Source organism: Budorcas taxicolor, chromosome 15 (assembly GCF_023091745.1).
Source record: "Budorcas taxicolor isolate Tak-1 chromosome 15, Takin1.1, whole genome shotgun sequence".
NCBI lineage: Eukaryota > Metazoa > Chordata > Mammalia > Artiodactyla > Bovidae > Budorcas > Budorcas taxicolor.
In genome coordinates this window covers 8447426-8474037 of record NC_068924.1, presented here as the reverse complement: position 1 = coordinate 8474037, position 26612 = coordinate 8447426, and the positions used below count along the sequence as shown (strand labels likewise).

The 26612-nt window shown below is 36.7% G+C and overlaps 1 protein-coding gene across 1 annotated transcript in view; it reads left to right on the top strand.

The window, feature by feature from the left end:
- The window catches only part of CNTN5 (contactin 5), a 654757-nt gene that overhangs the window by 455822 nt on the left and 172323 nt on the right, over positions 1–26612 (top strand). Inside the window, exons 11-12 of the mRNA XM_052652997.1 lie at positions 7969–8096; positions 10390–10565. Coding sequence (XP_052508957.1) covers positions 7969–8096; positions 10390–10565 — 304 coding nt within the window. The remainder of the gene's footprint in view (positions 1–7968; positions 8097–10389; positions 10566–26612) is intronic.

Below are 26612 nucleotides of genomic sequence, written 5' to 3'. Positions count from 1 at the left end.
GTTCTTGCCTGGAGAATCTCAGGGACAGGGGCGCCTGATGGGCTGCCGTCTATGGGGTCGCACAGAGTTGGACAGGACTGAAGCGACTTAGCAGCAGCAGCAGCAAAATAAACTTAGTACATACAACAACTTGGATGATTCTCCAAGGAATTAAGCTAAATGAGTGAAAAAAATCAGCCCCCCCCCCCCAAAGTTACATATTATAAGATTTCACTTGTGTATAATTTTTGAAATGAAAAAAAGTAACAGGACAAATTTGTGGTTGGCTGCAATTAGACCCAGGGGCTAGGGACGGTGGCGGTGGTGTGGAATGAAGGTGCTGAGGCTGTAAAAGAAAAAATGAAGAGTTTTTATGGTGTTAGAATTGTTCAGTGTCTTGGATGTGTTGATGGATACACAAACACAAAATGAAAACACTGTACAGAAATTAAAGCACGCACAAATGAATAAGTTAAAACAAGGAATGTCTAAATGTGATCAATTGATTATATTAATATCAATACCCTGATTGTAATCTTATGCTATACCTTTGGCTATACTACACTTTATGGCAACATATTACCATAAAGAGTTACTGAAAAAAAAAAAGCATACAAGGGATATCACTGTACAGCTTCTTAAAACTACATATTTCTCATGTAATTATTATTTAAAATAGTAATTAAGAAATTACAATAATTAATTAAATTCAAAGTAGTACTTTACTATAGCAACAAAAAGTATAAGGATAAATCTGACAAAAGGTATCTAAGACCAGTTCAGTTCAGTTCAGTCTCTCAGTCGTGTCTGACTCTTTGTGACCCCATGAATTGCAGTACGCCAGGCCTCCCTGTGCATCACCAACTCCTGGAGTTCACTCAAACTCACGTCCATCAAGTCCGTGATGCCATCCAGCCATCTCATCCTCTGTCGTCCCCTTCTCCTCCTGACCCCAACCCCTCCCAGCATCAGAGTCTTTTCCAATGAGTCAACTCTTTGCATGAAGTGGCCAAAGTACTGGAGTTTCAGCTTTAGCATCATTCCTTCCAAAAAGAAATCCCAGGGCTGATCTCTTTCAGAATGGACTGGTTGGATCTCCTTGCAGCCCAAGTAGACTGACAACTAAAAAATATTACTTAGAGAGATTTTTTTTTAAAGAATTAAATAAAAGGAAATATGTCATGTTCATGGATTCTAAAGCAATATTGTTAACATTAATTTGTCCTCAAATTGAGCTGTATATTCACTGAAATTCCTCAAAATCAAAATCTCGGTAAGTTTTTTTTGAAACTGAGAAGGTAATTAAAATATTTATATGGAAATGCTAAGAATATAGAATACCCAAAACAGTTTTGAAAAAGAAGGGCAAGTAGAAGGGACTATCTCATGTGACCTTAACACAGATCACGCTGCTCCAGTAATCAAGACACTAGTAGATCAATGGACCAGCAGAGAGAGTTAAGAAGTTGTTGACCTACACTTACATGGCCAGTTGATTTTTGACAATGATGAAAAGACTGTGGAGGAAAGATAAGTCTTTTCCAAATGATGGCATGGAACAATTGGACAACCATATACTAGTAAAAGTAAAAGGGCTTCCCTGGTGGCTCAGAATTTAAAAATCTGACTGCAATATGAGAGACTCCAGTTCAATCCCTGAGTTGGGAAGATACTCTGGAAAAGGAATGGCTAGTCACTCCAGTATTCGTGCCTGGAGAATTCCATGGATAGAGGTGATCTGGTGGGCTATAGTCTTTGGGGTCAAAAAGAATCAGACACACCTGAGCCACTCACACTTTCACTGTGCTAAATAAGTATGTAGTTATGTTCATACCCCATAGCTAGTCCCAATCTTTCCATTTATCACTCCTTCCTCTTATCCACTAGTAACTATAAGGCTGTTTTCTACATCTGTAACTCAATTTCTGTTCTGTAGATAAGTTCATTTGTATTTTTTTCTTAAATTACACATATAAACAGAAACATAAGCCAGATGATCTAGTCATCCAGTTCTAAGTATTTGTCCAAGTGAAATAAATATTAATAAAATACATATATACAAATATTCATTGTAGCTTTATTTGTAATAGTCACAAGCTGAAAATAACATAAGCATCCACCAAAAGGTAAAAGATAGGAAAGTTGTGCCATCTATACACAATGGAATACTACTCAGCCATGAAAAGGAATGGATTCTTAGTAATTGAAACAGGGATGACACTCAATTTAATCTTAATCATGCTGAGTGAAATAAAAAACAAAAATGAGTACATGCTGATAAGATTCTATTTACATAAAACTTTGGAAAAGTGGGCTTCCTTGGTGGCTCAGAGGTTAAAGCATCTGCCTGGAATGCAGGAGACCTGGGTTTGATCCCTGGGTTGGAAAGATCCCCTAGAGAAGGAAATGACAACCCATTCCAGTATTCTTGCATGGAGAATCCCATGGACAGAGGAGCCTGGTGGGCTACAGTCCACAGAGTTGCAAAGAGTGGGACACGACTGAGTGCCTTCACTTTCACTTTCACTTTGGAAAAGTGCAAATCTACTCCAGTGATAAAAAGCAGATCAGTAGTTGACCCATGATAGGGGTGGGATGAGAAAGGGCTGAGTGGAGAAAGTACAGGTAACATATATGTTGATTATTTCAATTGTATTAATAGTTTCATGACTGCATCTGTATGTAAGAACTTTTCAGTTATATACTTTTAACATGTGAACTTACTATATTCCTATTGTTGTTGTTTAGCTGCTGTCACTTCAGACACTTTTGTGACCCCATGGACTGTAACCCACCAGGCTCCTCCGTCCATGGGATTTCCCAGGCAAGACTATGGGAGTGAGTCGCCATTTTCCTTCCCAGGGATCTTACAGATCCAGGGATGGAACCCATATCTCCTGCTTGGCAGGCAGATTCTTTACCACTGAGCCAGCCTCAGTTCCCCCTTTATATCTGCCATCAGAGCTGGTCATTTGGCTCTTTGAGGTCGTGTGGGCTTTCCTATCTGGAGGCCTTGCAGCATCATTCCCTGTGCTTTCCCAATCTTCTCCTAGTTAACTCTCTCTCACTCCTCAGGTTTCAGTGTCATACTTCCCTCAGAAAAGACTCATCAAACACCCAAAATAATTAAGGCTTTAGTAGTAGAAATTCTCCCTGGCACCACTTTTTCTCTTTCAAAATTTGTCATATATTTGACTTAAATTTTTGAGTAAATGTTCAATTACTGCCTACACACAGCACAAAAACACAACAGTTTACATATAATATGAGGTTAATACTTTTAAAGAACTAATTAGATATAATTATGGCAGTAATACATATAAGGACAAAGATTGAATAGTTTTAAGATCACACATAGGGATTCCTGGCTGGCAGTAGTGGTAAAGAAGCCAGCTGCTAATGCAGGAGATGTAAGAGATGCGGGTTTGATCCCTGGGTCAGGAAGATCCCCTGGAGGAGGGGATGGTAACCCACTCCAGTATTCTTGCCTGGAGAATCCCATGGACAGAGGAGCCTGGTGGACTATGGTCCATAGAATAGCAAAGAGTCAGACACGACTGAAGTGACTTCAGTTCATTTCAGCTCAGTCACTCAGTTGTGTCCGACTCCTTGCGACCCCATGAACTGCAGCATGCCAGGCCTCCCTGTCCATCACAAACTGCAGGAGTCCACCCAAACCCATGTCCATTGAGTTGATGATGCCATCCAACCATCTCATCCTCTGTTGTCCCCTTCTCCTCCTGCCTTCAATATTTCCCAGCATTAGGGTCTTTTCAAATGAGTCAACACTTCACATCAAGTGGCCAAAATATTTGAGTTTCAGTTTCAACATCAGTCCTTCCAATGAACACCCAGGGCTGATCTCCTTTAGGATTGACTGGGTGGATCTCCTTGCAGTCCAAGGGACTCTCAAGAGTCTTCTCCAACACCACAGTTCAAAAGCATCAAATCCTGCACTCAGGTTTCTTTATAGTCCGAATCTCCCATCCATACATGACTACTGGAAAAACCATAGCTTTTACTAGACGGACCTTTGCTGACAAAGTAATGTCTCTGCTTTTCAATATGCTGTCTAGGTTGGTCATACCTTTCCTTCCAAGGAGTAAGTGTCTTTCAATTTCATAGCTGCAATCACCATCTGCCGTGATTTTGGAGCCCCCAAAAATAAAGTGAGCCACTGTTTCCACTATTTCCCCATCTATTTCCCATGAAGTGATGGGACCAGATGCCATGATCTTAGTTTTCTGAATGTTGAGCTTTAAGCCAACTTTTCCACTTTAGTTCTTCTTCACTTTCTGCCATAAGGGTGGTGTCATCTGCATATCTGAGGTTATTGATATTTCTCCCGGCAATCTTGATTCCAGCTTGTGTTTCCTCCAGCCCAGCGTTTCTCATGATATACTCTGCATAGTAGTTAAATAAGCAGAGTGACAATATACAGCCTTGACGTACTCCTTTTCCTATTTTGAACCAGTCTGTTGTTCCTTGTCCAGTTCTAACTGTTGCTTCCTGACCTGCATACAGGTTTCTGAAAAGGCAGGTTAGGTGATCTGGTATTCCCACCTCCCTCAGAATTTTCCACAGTTTATTGTGATCCACACAGTCAAAGGCTTTGGCATAGTCAATAAAGCAGAAATTGATGTTTTTCTGGAACTCTCTTGCTTTTTCGGTGATCCAGCAGATGTTGGCAGTTTGATCTCTGGTTCCTCTGCCTTTTCTAAAACCAGCTAGAACATCTGGAAGTTCATGGTTCACGTATTGCTGAAGCCTGGCTTGGAGAATTTTGAAGATTACTTTACTAACATGTGAGATGAGTGCAATTGTGTGGTAGTTTGAGCATTCTTTGGCATTGCCTTTCTTTGGGATTGGAATGAAAACTGACATTTTCCGATCCTATGGCCACTGCTGTTTTCCAAATTTGCTGGCATATTGAGTGCAGCACTGTCAAAGCATCATCTTTTAGGATTTGAAATAGCTCAACTGGAATCCATCACCTCCACTAGCTTTGTTCATAGTGATTCTTCCTAAGGCCCACTTGACTTCACATTCCAGGATGTCTGGCTCTAGCTGAGTGCACGCACATAAGATCACATATGTCCTGGTCAGTGGCAGTGATTTGAATGTAACCCTCTCTGACTTTATAGCACATAGTCTTAATTTGTGATTAATGATTCCCTAATGCTATATCCACTCTGATATGACACAGGGCTTTCCTGGTGCCTCAGCAGTAAACAATCTGTCTGCCAATGCAGGAGATGCGAGAGAGACAAGCGCAATACCTGGGTTGGGAAGATTGCCTGGAGAAGAAAATGGCAACCCACTCCAGTATTCTTGTCCGCAGAATAAGCCTTGTGGGCTACCATCTATGGGATCACAAAGAGTAATACACAACTGAGTGACTAAGCACATATAGGTTATACTCCCAGACAAGCACTTGGAAGGGTCTAGACTAGGCTGTATTAACTGACAAGTAAGTCAAACATGGAAATGGAGAGTCCAGAAAATGATCCTGAAATTTGGAGATCAGAATTGGTATAAGTAATTTAGCAATAAATCCCTGCAAGATAGGGGTAAACACCATGGTGTCCTAGGTAGACTGTTGTACTAGATGAGTTACCAAAACAGAGATCCAATAATTAAGTGCAAGATGAGAAGCAAGACATTTCCAGGTCCAGGCAGAAACTTGGGGAGAGGTTTAGAGACCAGAATAGGGTGCCTTGATTCTAAGTGCTAGAATGCTGGTATGCATTACTAAAATTTCTACAATAGACCTTCACCTTACCACTCAGCATCCCACTGCTAGTTTAAGGAGGTCTCAGTGGAATTGGTCTCCAGATCTGAAGATTCCAAATGTAGGAATCACATAGTAATAGCACAGGGAAGAAGATAAAGAAGCAGGAAATTGTAAAGAAATATTAATTAAATATTCAATTATCTAAGTATTTATGTTTGCAATAGCCAGACATTATAAGGGTAATTGCATTCATTGTCTATTCTACTTTTTTCTCTTTTCTAAAAAAAAAAAATATATATATAGTTTATCTGATAAGGATTTGCAACTTTAACCAGTAGACAGGCTTTTGGTTAAATGACACTGCCAATTGACAGATTAAAAACATCATGATATTCAAAATTCTTCATCCTCCAAATGGATCAGTGGCCTAAAGTACAGGAGTGTTCATAAACTATCTTTGTAATATATTGCCTTCTGTCAGTGAGAAAGGACTTATCTTAAATCAAGAGTTGAAATATTGCCAGTATCTAAGATACATTTATTTCTTAAAGGTGGTGAATTTTTAAGCCAAACTTCTCCCCTGCTAGATTAGAATTTATACCAGTAAGTAAAATCCAGACATATTTAAGATATTAACAATCTCACAAACTGTAGTAATTTAGCTGTATTTAAATAAAGTATGTCATTAGTACAAGACTTGTTTGTTTATAAAGAGCATAATTTTTGCTTTCAAATACATCTTTTTATAACATGCATATTTCTGTTACTAAAATGGAATAAATACATTATATTCTACTTTATAGAAACAGTCCTAAACAATAAACAGAATTTTTCATTGACCATCCTAAATAGATGGTATATCTTTGGAGACCACTGTTTTTTCCAAATGTCTCATTAATATCCCTCCTAGATATAAATTACAGTCAAATCTTCTATTCCTAGGTTTGGCTTGCTTCTAAATTTGTTTCCCTTGTCAACACATTGTAAATCAAATTTGATCCATATTGAAAGAAGTATAATGTTTTTAAACTGGTTTCTTTATGGATGACAATGTCAGTAATATTAATAATCAATATTCAGCAGCCTAGTATCTAACCCAATTGTTAAAATTTCAATACTGTCCTTAGCCATCAGTTCTGGATTGATTGGCAAAATTGAATGCTAGTTTAAAAATAACATATAGGATGTTGACTAAACAGAATTAGCCATTATTCTTATACCTTAAATAGTTTAATGTTTTCATGATGCCATGCAATAAACTATTCTTTTCAGAACCAGGAGAATCCAATTTTGGAATTTTAAGTTCGGTGAGCACTTCGGTTTTCTAGCAAAAGTAGCACAGACTTCTTTCCTAAAAGAAGGCAGTCTAAATTCTAGTGGCATATCAAGTAAATCACAACAGCCATCTCTGCTATGCCTGAGGTTGCTTCAGCAGGCTGATGTACTGGTGAAATAACAGATTATATCCATACAAGGGAGAAAAGGACAAAACTTCTAATTAAGTCTGAAATCTGTATATTTCTGGAATGATGAATACACAGGAGGATACGGTAATCCTGAATGTCAATCTCATTTTCACTAAACTTCTAAAATTTTTAATAATGCTCTAATTTCTCACCTTCATATAAGACTCAAGGTCCACTTATAATAAAGGTCTCAAAAGAGCCCAAATGCAAACTTAGATAGTTTTTCTGTTTGAAAAGTGCAGTGTGAGCAGTCCAGGTTCCAGGATTCAGGTTTCATTGTCACGCCCTTGCTACACAGGTTGCACTGCAGAGAAACCACCATAAATCATCTCAAGGCTGTATACAATTAATTTTATGTTCTGTGCTTGTCCTCCTCTATGTTTTATGCTATTTCTTTTTATATTTGATTTTTGAGGTCATTCTTGGCTTGAGGTGAAATACCTCAAGCTTAATATTAAAATATCACTGGCTGTTATTATAGTATGTTTTAATAACCAAATTCAGGGTCACCTTTTTTTCCACAAGTTTTAAAATGAATGTCATAAATGTGTCCAAAGAAAATCTGTAACTCCCTAAACCCTTTTGACTATAAGAAGGTATTATGTGGGTTTACTATATAATTTTTTGAAGGGTAAAATATTTCTACTCTCCCTGCATGTTTTCACAATGATCTTTATCTTATTTATTATTACCTTGGAAGTGGTTTCAGACTTCATCGGAGTTTCTTACCACTTAGATGATTTTCAGTAAAGTAGGAAAAAAAAAAAACCTCTTTTTAATGATTTTCAGAATAGCTATTCTTCCAGACGGGAGTCTCCGGATCCTAAATGCTTCTAAATCAGATGAGGGAAAGTACGTTTGCCGAGGGGAAAATGTCTTTGGCTCTGCTGAAATCACAGCTACAGTATCTGTAAAAGGTAAGAAAATGTGGTGAATTTTCTATAAGCATAGTTTCATGGCCTTATCCGAAAGAGAATAAATGTAACATGCATGTATGTGTGTTTGCTTGTTATGTGTGTACATGCTTCTGTTGATTAAATATAATTGCACATAAAGGACAAACACAGTCAAAATGTCCCTTTCCATTATTTAAGGTACTGTGAAAAAAGGAACATATTATTGGTAGACATTTAAGTATTTCGCTTTGAACAAAATACATGGGAGAGTAAAGAAAGCTTTCTGAAGTTTCACTTGGTATCTCAAAAATTTAAAGTATGCCAACAGAATAAAATTATTTTCCTCAACCAAGATTAATTTTAGCATCAATCAGTAATCCTGCTTTGTTATCACTTCAACTGGGAATTTGGGGCAAAAAAGAGAAGCAGAAAGATATATGAACATGTGGTGTTGGAATATACATCAGATGAAGCAACACCAGAGCTACTCTTTGATGTCGACATCAGTGGAATTTTTATACACTGTCATTTTTTAGTATTATAAATGTTACTGCTTAAATGTTTCTGTTAGTTTTCTAGTTCTAAAGTGAACTAGATTTCAAATCTAGAACCTTCTTTTGAGACTACTTGTCAAGTTATAAGAAAATCTCCTGTCTTAAACACTCTCTTCATTTGGCAAAGGAATGCTTTTCACAACAAAGTATATCACTCGGTTGTTTCCATTTGTGCATGTAGTATACAGTGAATCATACTTTGGCCACAAAAATATAAAATGTTAATTTTTCTCTTTCTTTAGAAATAGAAATGCAATTAAAATAGCCAACACTCTGATATTTTAGAAAAGAGGCAAACATCCACGGAAGAAAGGAATATAATTTTTAAAATGTCTTCACTTGAAGCATGCATTACTGGAACACAACTCAGCCTTCGAGTTTGAGTCTCATTCTTAGTGTGTGTTAAATAATCTTTTCCATAGTGAGGCAAGGCAGAATTCACAGACTTTTTCATTTAATGATAGCAACAATGCTTTCTGTTAATCATGAGTTAACTGGAATGTTTAGTTACTCAGAACATTCCAGTTGTCACAAAGTTTAAACTGCAGTATGCTGTGATTATCTGTCTTCTCTGATGAAGCCAGAATTTAGAATGCCACACAAAATATCTGAGTTCCAGAATGTTAATATTTACAGTGACATTCCTTTTCTGGTGTCACTCTTTCCTCTCAAAGACTGCTTAGAAGGAACTTATCAATGGTTAACAATGGTGCTTCATCAGACTATGCTATTGCAAACAATAGAGCTGGAATAGGAAAATTAGGCTAATTTTAGGTCATTTGTGCCAGGCTTCTTGAGTCATGTACAATCAGGAATCTAATTAGGAAAAAAGAAAAAAAATCAAAATCCTGTCTGCATCATCCCCCTACTTATTCAAATATATATATATATATATATATATATATATATATATATATATATATCATATTGCATGTATTTGATCATTAGCTTAAATATCCCTTAGATGTACATTTGGTATTTAGCATTTATTGGCTTAAAGTTGCTCTACATCCAGTAAAAATATATCTATCTTTTAAAAACTAAAGTTTAAAAAAAAAAAATTTCTATTCACCGTTTTGCCTTTGTTTAGATCTCAGTCAAAGCAGCTATCGGAGGTGATAGTTTATAATCAGCCAGAGGTGCCTCTTCTATCCTCTACTTCCAAGAAGGTTTTGTAAACTATAAAGCAAATACAAGGTGGTGCAGTAGCAGTAGTAGTATAGTTTCGTCTTTGTTAAGATATTAATTTGAAGGGAGGTTCTTCCTATACCCCTTAAAGAAGTGAACTTGCTTGAATTATTCTTCCTTTGATGTGAGGCAGTTTGGTGTTTTTTTTAGTGTAAAAATCCTTTCTATACTTGATGATCCTTGAAGGTGGACAGGGAAGCCACAGAGTCTTTTTTCTAATACTTCTGTCCTTCCAGGATGCCAAGTGCTGTTTGTAGTTGTATAGTCTTCCCTCTTTTTCATCCAAGCTGACTTGTTAATAGGAATAGTGACTTTTTTTTTTAAGTATATAGCTCAACAGTTTTTTTTCTTAATAGTGACTTTTAAATCATCAGTTCCCTACAAATAAATACCTAGTAAAATACCCTAAATACAATAAAAGATATTTCAATTAATAATAGTATATTAAAAGATACATACCTGGAGCAACTATATTACATAGATTCCTTGTTTAATTTTTCTCTATTATTTAAAATACAGAATGCAGGGGAAAACTATGTGCTATGCTAATTAATGTATTTTTATTTTTATAGAACCTACAAGAATAGAGCTTACTCCTAAAAAAACAGAGTTAACAGTGGGAGAAAGCATTGTCCTTAATTGCAAAGCAATTCACGATCCTAGTTTGGATGTCACTTTCTACTGGACACTAAAAGGAAAGCCTATCGATTTTGAAAAGGAAGGTGGACATTTTGAAAGCATCAGGGCCGTAAGTTAATACAATTTTGTTCTTTGAATAATAATACTTTTAGAAATTTAGAATCAAATGTAAAAATTTTCTTACTGATGAAATGTTTAGGAAAAAGTTCAAATTACTTCATTTCATTATTCTCTGTTATGTCAAACTGAAAGTAATATTTATTTAAAACTTCCCAGAAAGAAATTGGAAATACTTCATTATGCAAATTTGGTTTCTTTCCAACGTGTATTCTTTTGATTAGTACTGTCCATATTTACACCTTACTTCTCAAATGTTATGTAGCTACATCAGCTGACTAGTATTATTTAAAGCATTCTTAGTAATTATGATACAATGAATAAGTGAAATAAGCATGCTTGTTCTTGAAGAAATAGTAATGCTTGGAGATTCTTTAATCTCTCACAAACTACAGAATTTAAACTTGCAACCCAAAGTCAGAAATGCTGTAGCCTTAGATAAACATTCACAGACATGCTCATTTCTCAACTGCCAAATCTTTTCCTGTAATATCTTCTATTATATATCTACTAAATGGAGTAAGAAATCTTTTCAACCAAATCCTATAGTACCATCACAGTGTCTTAACTCAACAGAGAACTGGAAAAAAGATCTTTTCCCCACACTGGCTTGTTTAAGACACAAAAGAGTGACACAAGGGGAGAGAAAGATGATGGGACTAGAGTGGCAGAGAGACTCTGGCTGCAATATCCCTTCAATATCGGCAGAAGAGATGGATCCAAATACAATTTACGCCTACAAATCCAATTTAAAATGCTGCCACATGCTTATTAATACCAGTTTATCCTTCTCTAAACACTGTAGGAAGCACTGGAAAGCCACAGTTCTGGTGAGCCCAAACATAAAAAACTCAGTTTGGATTGAATTTTATTTTAAAGGTAATGAGATACAGTGGGGAAAGTCCTAGACCCAAAGTCAGGAATTTTCTCGATCAAGTTCCAGCTCAATCCTTAATCAGCTATGTAACACAGATCCAGTCACTTGACCTGCCTGGGCATTGATCACATAGAGAACTGAAGTGAGGCAGTTGGGCCAGATAATTTCTAAGACCCACTCTCACTCTAGAATTTGATAAATGTATATTAAGAGAATAGTAAGAATGAACTTTATTGCATTTTTCAATGCAAACAAAATTAAACATTTTCTTCTAACTTATTCTTTTCATCCTGATTTATTTTTAAATAATGAGAGAGACTGCATAAATAAGAAATAATTACCAACTGTATTATTCACATTTCATTAAGTAAATTAATTTTAATTAGCAATGGTTATGTTATATACAAAATTTTATTGATCATGTTAAACTCATTTCCCTCAAATTTGTGATTTTCATTTACCTTGAGTTGATCATTTCTTCAAGACTGTGAACAAATTTTATGCTATGAATGTCACAAAATAAAACCAGAAAAGTATGACATTAAAATGTTACATTTGAAAACAACAAATACTTCAACAAAAATATACTTTCTAAGGATTTTCTATAAACATTTATTTTGAGTGATCAGGCACAAAAATATGTCTAAAATGAATTTTCACTTCATAGAAGCAGGTGCTTTCTTTATTTTAAAATATCAATCAATAAATGGTCTTGGTACAATTATGTGAATTCTTATTTTTCTCTCTCAGATATCCACGTTAGTTTCATGTCCAGTCATTGTAACAATAAATACCTTTAATCCTTTTCATAAGGTTGGCAATTAATAACACGTGCTCCATCTCTCTTTGTACATATATTGTTCTTGCCCTTGAGAAGTACAAAATTGACTCCCTGCTCCATGTAAACTCATATTGCTTTAAGCCATTATAAATTAGTCTCAGTTTGTAGACAGGGATAATAAACTATAGAACAGAAGAATAGAGGAAGTTATTATATTGAGAAGAAAGAAAAATATTTAGCTTTAAGATCATCTAGGATTAATCGCTTTAGTACATTAAGAAAAAAAGATAATAGAATTTTTTTCTTTTTTTTTTTTACTTTCTAAAGTATTTAGAAGCTTCAAAATGGCAAGGTCTAAAAGAAATAGTCTATTCCCCTTTTCTGAATATCCTCAAAGACTGATTGGGTCCTGGCTGGCTTTAAGGACATACCTGAGAGAGAATCCGATTTTGTGACTTTGAAAGTCAGAGGGAAAAAGAAAAGCATTCTTTTTCCATCCTGCCTTTCTCCTTGTGAAATAATACATCTGAGAAATAACATGTTTCAAAAGGAGGGATGAAAGAGTTATAAAGAAGCAAGATTTGGGAAGGCCTCTGAACGTGTGGTGGAGAAGGCAACGACACTCCACTCTAGTACTCTTGCCTGGAAAATCCCATGGATGGAGGAGCCTGGTAGTCTGCAGTCAGACATGACTGAGCGACTTCACTTCCACTTTTCACTTTCAAGCACTGGAGAAGGAAATGGCAACCCATTCCAGTGTTCTTGCCTGAAGAATCCCAGGGACAGAGGATCCTGGTGGGCTGCCGTCTCTGGGGTCACACAGAGTCAGACACGACTGAAGTGACTTAGCAGCAGCAGCTGAACATGTGGAAACCTTCTGTTTGAGAAGTCAGCTGAAGACTCTGGGACAAGAGGGCAGGCCAGGGCTCAGAGAAAAGACTGGTGGGGTGGTCTGTGGCTTGCTTGTGTGTCAGAAGAGAGCCACTAAGGAGATCTTAAGGATCTAGGTTGGCCCAGCAGAGTAGGAAGTCCAACAGGATTTGGGCTTTAGGCAGGAAAAGAGTATGCCTTTGACTGCAGAAGTCTCTACATTAACTGCCCTGGGCTAACCCACCACTGGGTGATTGAATGAGGATGAATCAGAAGAGAAAGGGGGAGATAGGTGTATTTTTAAGCACATTAACACTGCATAGTGTCAGATGAATCAACCAATCTTTGAAAAAACAAAAATATACCAATTGTGTTGATATTTTTCCATTTTCTAATGCCAAAATACAGCTTCATGAAGTTCTCTACTTTTCAACCAGTTACAGTGATGTCTTTTATACACAGCCACTGGTTTGCAGACAAAGGTCTATGTAGAATTTTACGTGTAGCTTTTATAACTTGCATAGGCAAGGAATAATTATGTTTTAAATAAAATAGTGCATTTGAAGTGGATTTCAAGAGAGTGAATAAATAAACATATCATCACATCAGGTTAAAAGAATAATAGCTATTGCTTTGAAATCTATAATGAAAATGCTTCTATTTCTCTTGCCTCTTTACTTTGGCCATGTTTTACAAACCCAGCAATTTGACTGATTTTTGGAGTGAATCCATTACTGAAGCTTTTGTTGAAAGGGTCAAAACTAAATCAATTAGTCTGTAAACATTTGATCCAATTCACCCAAATCACATTTTGTCAATGATACGAGCTAACCGAAGGTGGCAAATTAGTGAGGCTATTCTTAAGGTTCACTTTAGATTCAATTTTACAAGCTAAGTGCTGTGGGGGATCCAAGCTAAAAGACATGGCCCTTCTCCCCTAAAAGAACACAGTTTAAGGGGGCAGGCAGCTAGAAATCTTCTATCAGAGTGCTGTCACTGGGGAGCTCTACCTACTGCTGGCAGGAGGACTTGGTACTCGAACTGGATCTGGACTGTTAAGATTTTGCCAAGAGGTTATGAGGAGAAACTGCATTTTAGACAGAGTGAGCGGGTGAAGCAAAGACAAAGCAGAGAGCTCAGAGCACCTCTCAGGAACAGTGAGGAACCATAGCCCTGATGGTATAGTGAGGATGCAGAGTAGAGGATAAGGTGATCTTTGTTGGATGCGTTTAAAGGCGAACAGCAGAGTCCTCATTGCTAAACACTGACTTTCAAGCCATGGAATCTGGATTGTATTTGGAATACAGCAGGGAGCCCTGTGACTCAGATTCGTTCTTTAGGAAGATAATTCTGACAGCCTTGTGGAGCAGGGGTTGAATAGCTTGCTGACTTTACATTCATTCCAAGCAGGTTAAGCAGAGGTTGGGGCTTGCCAGGTGCAGTGGTAAAAAATCTGCCTGCCAGTGAAGGAGACACAGAAGACACAGGTTTTTTGATTCCTAGGTCGGGAAGATCCCCTGGAGAAGGAAATGACAACCCGCTCCAGTATTCTTGCCTGGGAAATCCCATGGACAGAGGAGGCTGGTGGGCTAAAGTTCACAGGGTCACAAAGAGTCTTACATGACTGAGCGTACACACACACACACACACACACACACACACACACACATATACACAGAGGTTATAATGAGACATTGACCATTATAAGCAACTGCCTCAAATAACCACTCAGTTATCAAATAAAGCATTTGCAACTGTGCTTTGACACAATTGTGTTTTGAAACAGTTGTCCATGTTGGTTAGAGGTCTTAGAGACTCTCTTAATAGGCTCATGGTGTCTCAACAGCACCTAAACATGGTCATTTGACTCCAAACCCATAATCTTAATGGAGAACTGTGCTGGCACATTGTTTTTCAGAGACTTGAAATTCCTAATTATTCATTCAAGATGTAAGCAAGTTTTAATCTTTACAATGCATAAAGATCATTTGCACTGAATATCATGGAAGCCTGTAATTTTGCTCTTTTGGGGACAGAGGAAAAAAGCCAAATATTTGTGATCAGGAAGGCTGGCCAAAGAATTTCCTTTCTCATTGTGAACTCTCTAAATGTGATAAACTGCAACAAAATGGGCAACCAAATCAAAGTGCACTATTTGAATGGTCCTTTGTATTTACTCGGTGCTCTGATTATAACAATATACTCAGGAAAGCAGACTAGGGATGGGATGTTCAATCCCATTTTTAAATGAGGAAACAGAAGCATAAGACTTTTCCAGGCCACATGAATACTAAGTTGCGTTAACAATATTAAATATGCTATGATCTTTAAAATGCATTATGCTGATTCTCAACATTTACCCTTTCCACATTCATTGACCTCCTCATGTTCAGCCTTTGTCTATAAACTGTGGGAAATAAAAATAAAAGAAAGATTTTGTTCTGGTCTTTATTAAATGTTAAAATGACATGGAAAATAAAGTAACTCAAAAAATATGCCATAAGAAAGCAATTACTCTTTCTTAAATTATAGTCAAATATTTTTTGAGACCATAAAGGAGATTAATGTGAATTTTTTTTAATCACTTGAGAGAAAAGTGAAGAAAGGAATTAATTTAGCACCTACTATATGTTAAGCATTCAACTTTATTTATATGTATATCTATATAAACAGTGAGTTAAACCAACCAAGCCTATATATGTATAGGCTTCCCAGGAGGCACAGTGGTAAACAATCCACCTGCCAATTCAGGAGACCCAAGAGATGTTTGGGCTTGATCCCTGGATCAGGAAGATCCCCTGGAATAGGAAATGGCAACCCACTTCAGTATTCTTGCCTGGAAAATTCCATGGACAGAAGAGCCTAGTGTACTGTAGTCCATAGGGTCGCAAAGAGTAGGACATGACTGAGCATGCATGCACACATTAATGCATTTTATGTGTGAAAGTGAAAGTCACTTAGTCATGTCAGCCTCTTTGAGACCCCATGGACTATACAGCTCATGGACTTCTCCAGGCCAGAATACTAGGGCGGGTAGCGTTTTCCTTCTCCAAGGGATCGTCCCAACCCAGGGATTGAACCCAGGTCTCCAGCATTTCAGGCAGATTCTTTAGTGGCTGAGTCATCAGGGAAGTCCAAGAAAACTGCAGTGGTTAGCCTATCCATTCTCCAGCGAATCTTCCCCACCCAGAAATCGAACCAGGGTCTCCTGCATTGCAGGAGGATTCTTTACCAGCATATATGTATTCTTTACCAATACATACCAGTGTATGTATTGTGTACATACACACAATAACTCATCAATTCCTCATAACAATTGTATAAATATTATTTGGGAAGAAGGTGCCTTCTGACCTTGACCTCAGAGGATGATTCGCATTAGGATAGGAAAAGTAGAAAGAGAAAGACAATCTTAGGTGGGAAAAGATATTGTATCTCAAGGTTACAAGGGATTCTGGGAATTACTGAGTTTGTCCTAGGTTGATATATGGATTCTCCATCACTATCATCAGTATTCACTGCAATCCCTTTAGTGATGAAGAACTCACTCCTCTGAAGTAGTCCATTCCATACCAACCAGATCTGAATGTCAGAAAATTGGAAAGTAGGAGTGATTATGATAATCTGTATGGCACACATAGGAGTCATAAGGTAATATGCCTGCTTCATATCCCTGGTGTTTGTGGAGTATTAGGTAGGGAAAGTGGGCCAGAATATAAACTCCTTTTTACCTCAGGATTTTTCATTAGCTGAGAGTCCTAGCCTATGTCAGTCTTCTTACTATGGTTACTTTTGTTCCTAGTTTATCTTCTTAGGAATTAACCCCTATTTCCTGAGGAGTAAAAGTCTCAGAATAGAAAACAGTAAGTACTCGACTGGCACCATTCTCTTTCCTGATGGATAAATATAAAAATGAATGAAATCACTGGATATGTTTCCAAGGTTTACTCACGCACAAAGCTCTTAGGACTGAGAGAGCATCTGCTGCATCTGCTTCTTCAGCATGTTAGCAGGTGTAAGTCTTGAAGGCAGTTCATAACTAATCAGAAAATGTATGAAAGGCAGAGGGTCAACAAAGTCACACATTCTCTGGCTCATTCTGCTCACTAGTAATATTCAAACTTCCAAGTAGTATGGCCTCCTAGATGCTTAGCCCTACCCCTGCCTACCTGGAAAAGGGCTTGTTCTCCCTCATCACTTGGTTTCTTGCCTCCTGGATCTTTGTCTTGTTCTGAATCCTGATAATTTACCAGGCTTCTGTACTGTGGTAGCTCAGCTGGTAAAAAAATCTGCCTGCAATGCAGGAGACCCTGGTTCGGTTCCTGGGTCGGGAAGATCCCCTGGAGAAGGGCCTGACAACCCACTCCAGTATTCTGGCCTAGAGAATCCCCATGGACAGAGGAGCCTGGTGGGCTCCAGTGTATGGGGTTGCAAAGAGTCGGACACGACTGACTAAGAACAGAACACAGCACAGCTGTACTCTGTTGTGATCCTTTGACTGCTACACGTTTACCTTGTAGCAGTTCCTAGCAGTTTCTCCCAGTCATTCACCTAATTTAACAAAAGAAATCACATTGGCATATTAATAGGACAGAACAGAGTAATAACTGACCAAAGCTTGAGGCTAAAAAGAAGAGAGGTTACACTCAAAAGCCCTACAATTTTCAGATCATTCCAGAAAGTATACCACATCCATGCTCCCTTTTTGTCTGTATTAGAGAATATGCCTCCACCCACTCTCTTCTCAAAGTAGTAGTATTCCCCTTGGCAAAAAAAAAAGAAGGCACAGGCTTCATTTTCTTCATTTAAATGTAGTGTACCAAAACATATCTTCTGGGTATGGTATTATGGTGACCAGACAGAGCTTTTTGTTCAGTTAAAGCCTCCATTTTTGATAGCAGCTTTGCATAGTATTATGGATAATGCAAAAGTTACCAGTTTCTCTGCAGTGTGTTTTAGTGCAGAAATATAGGTTTGCCTTTTTCTGTTTGTTTTTTGAAAGAGAGAGAGGGAAAATAAAGCTTCTTGTAGAGAAAGGCAATTTTAGTGTTGGCCATGCTGAGAAAAATCAGATCAATAGTCTCTGATCACGGAGAGGATAAAAGCACCATACTTCCCAGAGACTGTCATCAGAGCCAACTGAAATATATCAGGTTATTGGCTCGGGAAAAGTAGGCAGTGAGAAATAGAAAACACTCCTTTACCTCTTAACAGAATTTGCTTTCGAAGATTGTAGTGAGGTGAAATTCATTCAGTCATGTGGGACTCTTTGCGACCCCATGGACTATATAGTCCATGGAATTCTCCAGGCCAGAACACTGGAGTGGGTAGTGTTTCCCTTCTCCAGGGAACCTTCTCAACCTAGGGATCAAACCCAGGTCTCCCTCATTGCAGGCAGATTCTTTACCAGCTGAGCCACAAGGGAAGGCCGAGAATACTGGAGTGGGTAGCCTATCCCTTCTCCAGCAGATATTTCCGATCCAGGGTTCCTAGATTGTAAACTCCATATATTAAATATGCTTTAGCTCACTAACTCCTAAAATTCAAGTCTTTACAATATGGAGTCTGGGACTCCATATTGTTCCCTTTGGAAGTTTTGTTTCTTTCCAAAATTATTTTTCCATTTCATGCATATATTAGCTCAGTCTAGATTTCTAAAATGCTGCATTCCTCTCGGTTTTGGGGGTTTTTTTTAACTCAATCAAAGAAAAATTTAATCCTGAATGAAGTGCCTCTGTCTTTGGCAATGTGATCATTGGTAGGCCCCAGGAAGTTTTTCAACCATTGTGATTGTAGCCTTCACCCAAAGCCTGATGTATTTCAGTTGTGTTTATTAAGCCAAATTCTTACCAAATTCTAAGTCATTTTCAATAGTGAATTACTTCCTTAGAATTATTAAATGTCTTTCTAATATGTGTAACAAATTTCTAATATAAATTTTCATGCAAAATAACCCTCCAAATATTTTGAGTTTCAGTTCAGAATTTCCATTGCGTTCATTCATTATTACTCTAAATTTCTGTTAGTTATCCTGTAATTGTGCATGGAAGAATAACCAATGGATCTTGACTCTAGAACATCTTCCTTGTCCTAATCTGACAGAAACTTTTTTAAAGATTTATTTATTTATTTACAAATTTATTTATTTTATGAGACACCAAAAATCTTTATTAATTGTATGTGTACTACTCAGTTTAGAATGAATAAATAAATTAGTAAACTATCAAATGTTCAAATCAAGTTACTAAAATGATTGCCTAAATTATCATCAGAACCTAATACTCATCTTTTCTCAATGCTCTAATTTCGCACATAATCAGTGTTTGCTTTTATTTCTTAAAAGGCCACTATTTAAATCCTGATAATTTTCAAAAATACCTCTTTCTCCTTCCTGTTTTCTTGTATTCCTTTCCCATTCATTATTTGCATTGATCCATGTGCTGGTTCAAATAGATTGGCTTAGGAAGGATAACTAATTATGTCAACTGACTTGAGGATACCAGAGGCCATTGTCGTAGATGTTATGGAGTGTTGCTCAGATTCCCCTTTCAAGACTGTGGCACTCTTTCCCTAAGCCAAAGAATGCGACTCCCTCTCTGGGAACGGCCATCCAGTCAAAGAGAGCTTTCTGGCCCTGATTATGCCCCACCTCCAGCCCATAACCAAGGGTAGGGGTGATGAATGCATGTGCATGATGTGTGCTAAGTTGCTTCTTTCTGTGACTGTATAGACTGTAACCTGCCAGACTCCATGGTCCATGGAATTCTCCAGGCAAGAATACCGGAAAAGGTTTCCATGCACTCCTCCAGGGAATCTTCCCAACACAGGAATGGAACCCTCATTTCTTAAGTCTCTTGCTTTGTCAGGCAGATTCTTTACCACTAGTGCCACCTGGGAAGTCTGATGAATGCATCAGTGAAAGTCTCTCAGTTGTGTCTCACTCTTTGCATTCCCATGGACCATACAGCCCATGGAATTCTCCAGAATACAGGAGTAGGCAGCCTTTCCCTTCTTTGGGGAATCTTCCCAACCCAGGAACCCAGGTCTCCTGCATTGCAGGTGGATTCTTTACTAGCTGAGCACACAGGGAAGCCCAAGAATACTGTCTCCTGCCTTGCAGGCGAATTCTTTTCCAACTGAGCTCTCAGGGAAGCCCTGATGAATGCATAGGGATGCTTAAAAAGGCCAAGTCTCTTGCCTCAAAGGAGGACAAATCTGAAGGGTCTCTCAGCTACAGAGCTCTTGTGGAATAAGCTGAGGCCTTTATCATGACTGTTTCACAATTAAACGTCCCCTCTGCACAATTCTGCTTTCTTCATGTTACCCATATGGCATTCCCCAATGGAGTCTCCATCTCAGAGTCTGCTTCTCTGAAACCCTGACAAGGGTTCAACCTAACACACTCAAAGCAAGTATGAGTAATAGTAAAAAGTAATAATGCTAATTTTCGTCCGTTGAAGGCCTATTAAATAACTGACATCATGCTAAATTTTTCAAGTGTTATTTCTCTTACTTCCTACAAATATCCTATGATTTAGAGATTGGTTTTGTTTTCATTTTGTGTTTGACACAAAGAAAGAAATAAATTCAGAAAGATAAATAGCTTTTTCAAATTTAAACAAGTGTTATATAGGAGAGATATTATTCAAACTAATTCTGAACTGTAATATCACACTGTCTCTCAAAATATTTGGTCAAACCTAGAGCATATCTACAACTACTTGGGGAGATAAAATTTTAAATTTCCTTTTTTATCTCTGAATTCAATGTTAAATTATATCATCTTGTGAATAATATAGATGAATATACTTCACCCATTTTATAATTTGTGGGTCAATTATTCTCACTGCTGATAAGATTTTGATATATTCATCTAAAGCCACTCACTCTTATAAAGTTTTTTATTATATTTACAATATACAAGTTCTTTTTCCTAATATTTGCAAATTTTACTATTATGAGCAATTTTCTGGCCCTTTGCCAAAAATTTGCTTCTTTTATATAATGTAAAGGCAATCCTGCCAGCCAGACTCTTCAACATTTAATCATTTCAGAATAAATTTGAAACGGCTTTATTATCTGATTAAGCCCTAAGTTAAAATATATAAATAGACTTTTATACCATTAAGATGTAAAATGCCCTTCCTATCTCATGTGTTTTATTTCATTTGATTCCCATAATATTGTGAGGCTGATGAATTATAAATAGATGAAGAAATTGAGCCCCAGGAAGGAAGAGGGGTTAAGTCCCTCACTACGAAGGTTCTGAGAATCCAGGAACATAGAGGGCACAGCCCCTATTGCTATTTAAGCTTCTTTGAGCTGAAAGCTTCATTGCCATGGAATCTAAATCTGGCTTTAAGAGCAAAGATATGAAGAGCACAAACTAGCTGTAATTCTTCACTGTAGCATTTTGAAAATTAAGGACAGGAAGAGATTGTGTTTTTTCTCCTCAAGAGAAAATTCTACCTCTCCTAAAGAGGTAGGATTCTACCTCTTTAACTGGTCAGCTCTGCCTATTTTTATCTTAGTTAGTTGATCACTATTAAAACATTAAAATCGTATGTTCTGTAAGATCAAAGCACCACATTTGTTGTGAAAAAAATTTTCCATAAACTTTACTGAGAATGAGTTTAAAAACATCTTAAAATATCCTACACTTGCTTCGTCAGATGTTCTGTGGGTGTGTTTTCCCATTAATTAATGCTCACTTCTCTGGCAGCTGTAATTGTTTAATTTTATAGTTTGAACCCCTTTTTATCAACTTCCCATTTTAATCTTTTGAAAATACTCTCAAAATGAGTATAAGATGCAGTATATTCCATTCTTTTACTGCTGAAGATCAGGCAAAGAGTACAGAACATAAATTCCACATTTGAGACAGTTTAAATCATTTGTTATTACTAAGTTAGTTACCGAATGGTTGGTTTCATGTAAATTTTTTGCCACAAAAATCCAGTTTTCAAGTCATAGACTCAATAGGGATTGAGAGTCTTCCCCCTTTCTCACCCCCAGCGCTTCCAGTTCTTCTATTATAACTTTTCCATTCCTCTGCCAGAGCAAGTAACAAAATCTACTGTAAATGTTGCTTGATTCTTTCATTCTAGCCTTTACATTTCTGCAAGTTCAGAGGATGTTTATTTTCTGAAATCACACAGTAACTGTGCACATTCAAAACTAAATAAACATCTGTGAAGTTGATAAAGGAATCAGTGAAGGTAGGAATATATGAATCAAAAACTAGCCATTTAGACTAGACTGACTAGGTTTTAAAAAATTGACTATAACATCTATCTAGAAACCATTTTTTTTACTTTTTTTAACCAAGAACATTTTCTAACTTCTATTATAAAAATAAGAAATGCCAGTGATCAATAGTTTTATTTGTTTTGCTTCATATGAACATCTAAATATCTTTGATATTGTGCTGAAAGTAATTGTTTTCTCTGGAAATAATAATCACAGGAGTTCTTAATAAAACAGAAATACATGTGGATTCTAGTTATCTTGTTGAAGCAATGCTCACATGTTTTATAGATTTTTTTGTTATTTTAAAAAGAATGTCCTATATAGATGTAGTATCCAGGGGATATAATTTAACCTACAGAGTGATGAAATGCATAGTACAATAAGGCCCTCCATACTAGAATTGTTACCTTGTTGGAATAATATATAACAAAAGATTATTCTTTTCAGTTTCTGAAAAGCTTGATAAATAAAAGGCTGTCTTTATACCCTTAATACCACATAAGGTTTAGGATTTTTATAAGAAAACATGGTTCAGTGTTTCATTTTGAAATACTATTGATATGTAAGTATTGTGTTTTCAACTGACTTATTTCTCAAAGTAATTTTCAAAAAGATGGGTTTTTGAGAGGGCATTATTTTCAAGATGTCTTTGAAATTCTACCTTTATTTCACAATTTCTTTCTGCATCTGTTTTGTATTAAGTTCTAAAGAGTGCATAAGTGTTATGATATGTTTAGCTTTCAGTTTTTCAAAATCCTGCAGTTTCTCTCATGGACTAATTTCATCATATTACAATATAAAACTGAATCTTAGGAGTCTAGAATTAATAACTCAATAGGTTACCTCTCAAAGATGTTTCTTCTCTTGAAAAAGGAGAAAGCGGACTTTAAAAAAAAAAAAAACTATTGAGCTGTTATAATATCATTCACTTTCTTTCTTCATCTGGTATGCCTTATAAAAGGTCAACTTAGAGAATTTGGAAAGCATGGCATCATTATCTTTAAGGAATAATTGATGGCTTTCTAGAATATTTATCAGTTTATAACAGATGAATTCTGAATTTATCTCAGATCCACAAAGATGTACTGAACACCTATATGTTAGCTACCTGTCCAGGAACTGAGGACTCTTTAGCAGTTATATGAATACAATTGAGAGGACTGCCTTTGGGGAGCTTAAAGCCTTACGGAGGAACAAACATAAAAACCAACATGTAGCAAGAGCACAGCAAGAAGTATGTTCAAGGAACGCAGTCCAAGTAACACATCATCCAAACGGTGGAAGAAGGGAAGACTTCCTAAACCGAATAGCACATAAGCCTATGCCTAAAGGAGAAAAAGAGTATTTCAGGCAAAACAAGGAGAGGACATAGAAAGGTGGAAGACAGTAAGGTAGAGACTAAGGACAAAGAAAATATGAAAGACAAAAGCCTACCAAATTCCAATACGGTGATTTCATAGTCATAGCAAACCTCATCTAACATATTACGATCAGATTATCTTTTAAGGAAAGCTTTTTATATTGTCTATGCAAGTTACATAGATGGCTAAGATCTTTGGCTTCAATTATAGCATGTCACACATCCTTAGCCAAATTAAAGATACTAGATATTTTCAAATTAAATCCAGGTATAAATTGTTGCTTAACATAGATATATGTGCTTCACATAAATTTACATGTTGCTAGAAGCTCTCCTTGAAGTACATAAAAAAGAAATTAACTATTTTAGTGTTAAGATTCAATATTAAGGGTCATTGAGATAAAATCCTGAGAGACATGAAATAGTTTTTGTCAGAAGATTGCTTCTTATTCTAGAAGCATCTGCAAGAATACAGTGTAGTTTAAAAAGGCAGGGGCCTTTCTTCTGCATTTATTTTTCCTTTATTATATTATGTATTTTTGAAAAAAAAGTAATTGTACTTATTTTGCTAACTGTTGCCAGCATTTGGCATCATGCCTGGTAGATAAAATATTTGCTAAATTATTTATTCTGTTCAGTTCAGTCACTCAGTCATGTCCAACTCTTTGTGACCCCATGGACTGCAGCACGCCAGGCTTTCCTGTCCATGACCAACTCCTGGAGTTAGTTAAACTCATGTCCATCGAGTCGGTGATGCCATCCAACCATCTCATCCTCTGTCATCCCCTCCTCCTCCTGTCTTCAATCTTTCCCAGCGTCAGGGTCTTTTCTAATGGGTCAGTTTTATTTATTACATAAATGAATACTATTTTCTATTCTTACATGTAGTTATTTTCTTATTTAGTTTCTCATCTGCTAAGTTACCACATGAAAAAAGAAATATACCAATATCAGGAAAAATTTTAATACATTTATTCACTTTACACTTAAAGGTTACTTGTAGTGTATATAGTACAATAACAGGACAGGGAATATATGGTTGAGTAAAGCATGATATCTCTCTTCTAAAAGTCTTAATCTATACAGAGTGTGAAACAACTATTGAATGAAATAAGTGCTATAGTATTGAGATGTTATGCTGTTGAGAGGGGAAAAAAAAACTGTGGAGGAGAAATTTGAATTGTTAATCAAGTATGTCATTGTTGTTCTAAAGAATTAATGTTCAGTTGAATTCAACTAAGTTTGCTACTAAAGGATAATCGATTAGCACAAGGTAAGGTAATAACCTTTCAGATAATTTTTAACTAATCCTGCCTTGATTTTAAATCAATGCATTTTTCATTGTACACATTACATGTCTATTAAACCAAAAAAATTAACCATTTTGAAGCAAAATTAGCTAAAATAATTTGGAATGCATTAATGGTGAAGATACAACACTGAACTAAAGAGTTCAAGGATTTCATACCAAGAAGCCTACCCAAAACTATAACATACTACAGTTTACCCTTTTTAATTGCTGAGAACCCCACAAATAAATATAGCATGTTTGCAAAATTTGTTTTAAAATGCTTATTAAGTATAGTGGTATCATTTCCACTATACTTTCCAGAAATAAAAGTATTTCTGAAGCCTGCACAATAATTGCCATGACCCATCACTTGAGGAATAGTAAGGAAACCTGGAAGTGATATGCTTTGCTCACTGTTCCTATCACATCAACAGTGATTCTAAACAGGCTACTGCAATGTCTCCGGTGTTTGAAATAACTAGCTAGTATGAGAGATGCAAGCATTTGAACGAGAATGTTTCCATATGCCTAAAAGGCAGAAGAAATTAAGGATAATTTTTTCTCAGCCAAGTTTATTTGGGGGGTTTGCTCACATTGTTGTTTTCAACTATGCTTAATCTTATATCAAAATTCTGACTGGAATAATCCATTAGCTTGTTTTATTTTTATATTTTTGACATTGAGATATAAATATCTCAGGATAAAATTTCAGTTTAAATATCAATGGATACCCCTTGCACATCTATGTTCCTATGAATAACCATAGGAAAAGAATTAAGGAGAAGTAATTCTGAATATATACAGGTTACCATTAAACACTCAGTTTATATATATTTATAAATTATAAATTATACAATCTATATAAATTAGTTTTTGCTATAAAACAAATCACTCTAAAACTTAGTGGTTTCAAAGCCATTTATTTTGCTGTGTTCAATTGTCAGCCAACTTCAAGGTGCTAATGTGAGGGATCAGCAGACTGTCAGCTGATCAACTACTATGGCAAATGGGCTGTGTGTCTCTCATCATCCATCAAGCTAGCCCAGACTTATTCACATGGGAATCTCAGGGTTCCAAGATGCAAGAGCAGAAGCATCATGATCCCTTAGGTCTAGGCTCAGACTTTGCTCAATATAATATCTGTCACTTTCTATTGGTGAAAACAAGTCATACGGCCATATCACACTCAAAGGATGGGGAAACTTCCTGTGGGGAGGAACTGCAAAGCACTGAGGACATTTTTGCCATCTACCTCCACCTGTTCTCCAGCCACAATTTTTTACATTTCTCTAACTTACGGCCCTCATGCAGAACCCATTCTGATTTGTTTCAGTTAGCTTTTGCTACAAAACAAACTTCACAGAATTTATGATCCAATTCTATGGGTCAATAATTTGAGCTGGACGTGTTTGTTTGTTTGTTTGTTTTCTGTTGGTTTTAGTTGGGCTCCTTGATGCATCTGCAGTCAGCTATCAGGTCAGCTAGAAGTTGTTTGGGGAGGCAAAAGCCAGGATGGTTGTGTCTGCTCTAAATGGTCTCTCATCCTACTTCAGGCTCACCAGGCTGTGCTCCGTGGTTGCCACAGGGCTTCAAAATAGCAATCTCCAATGT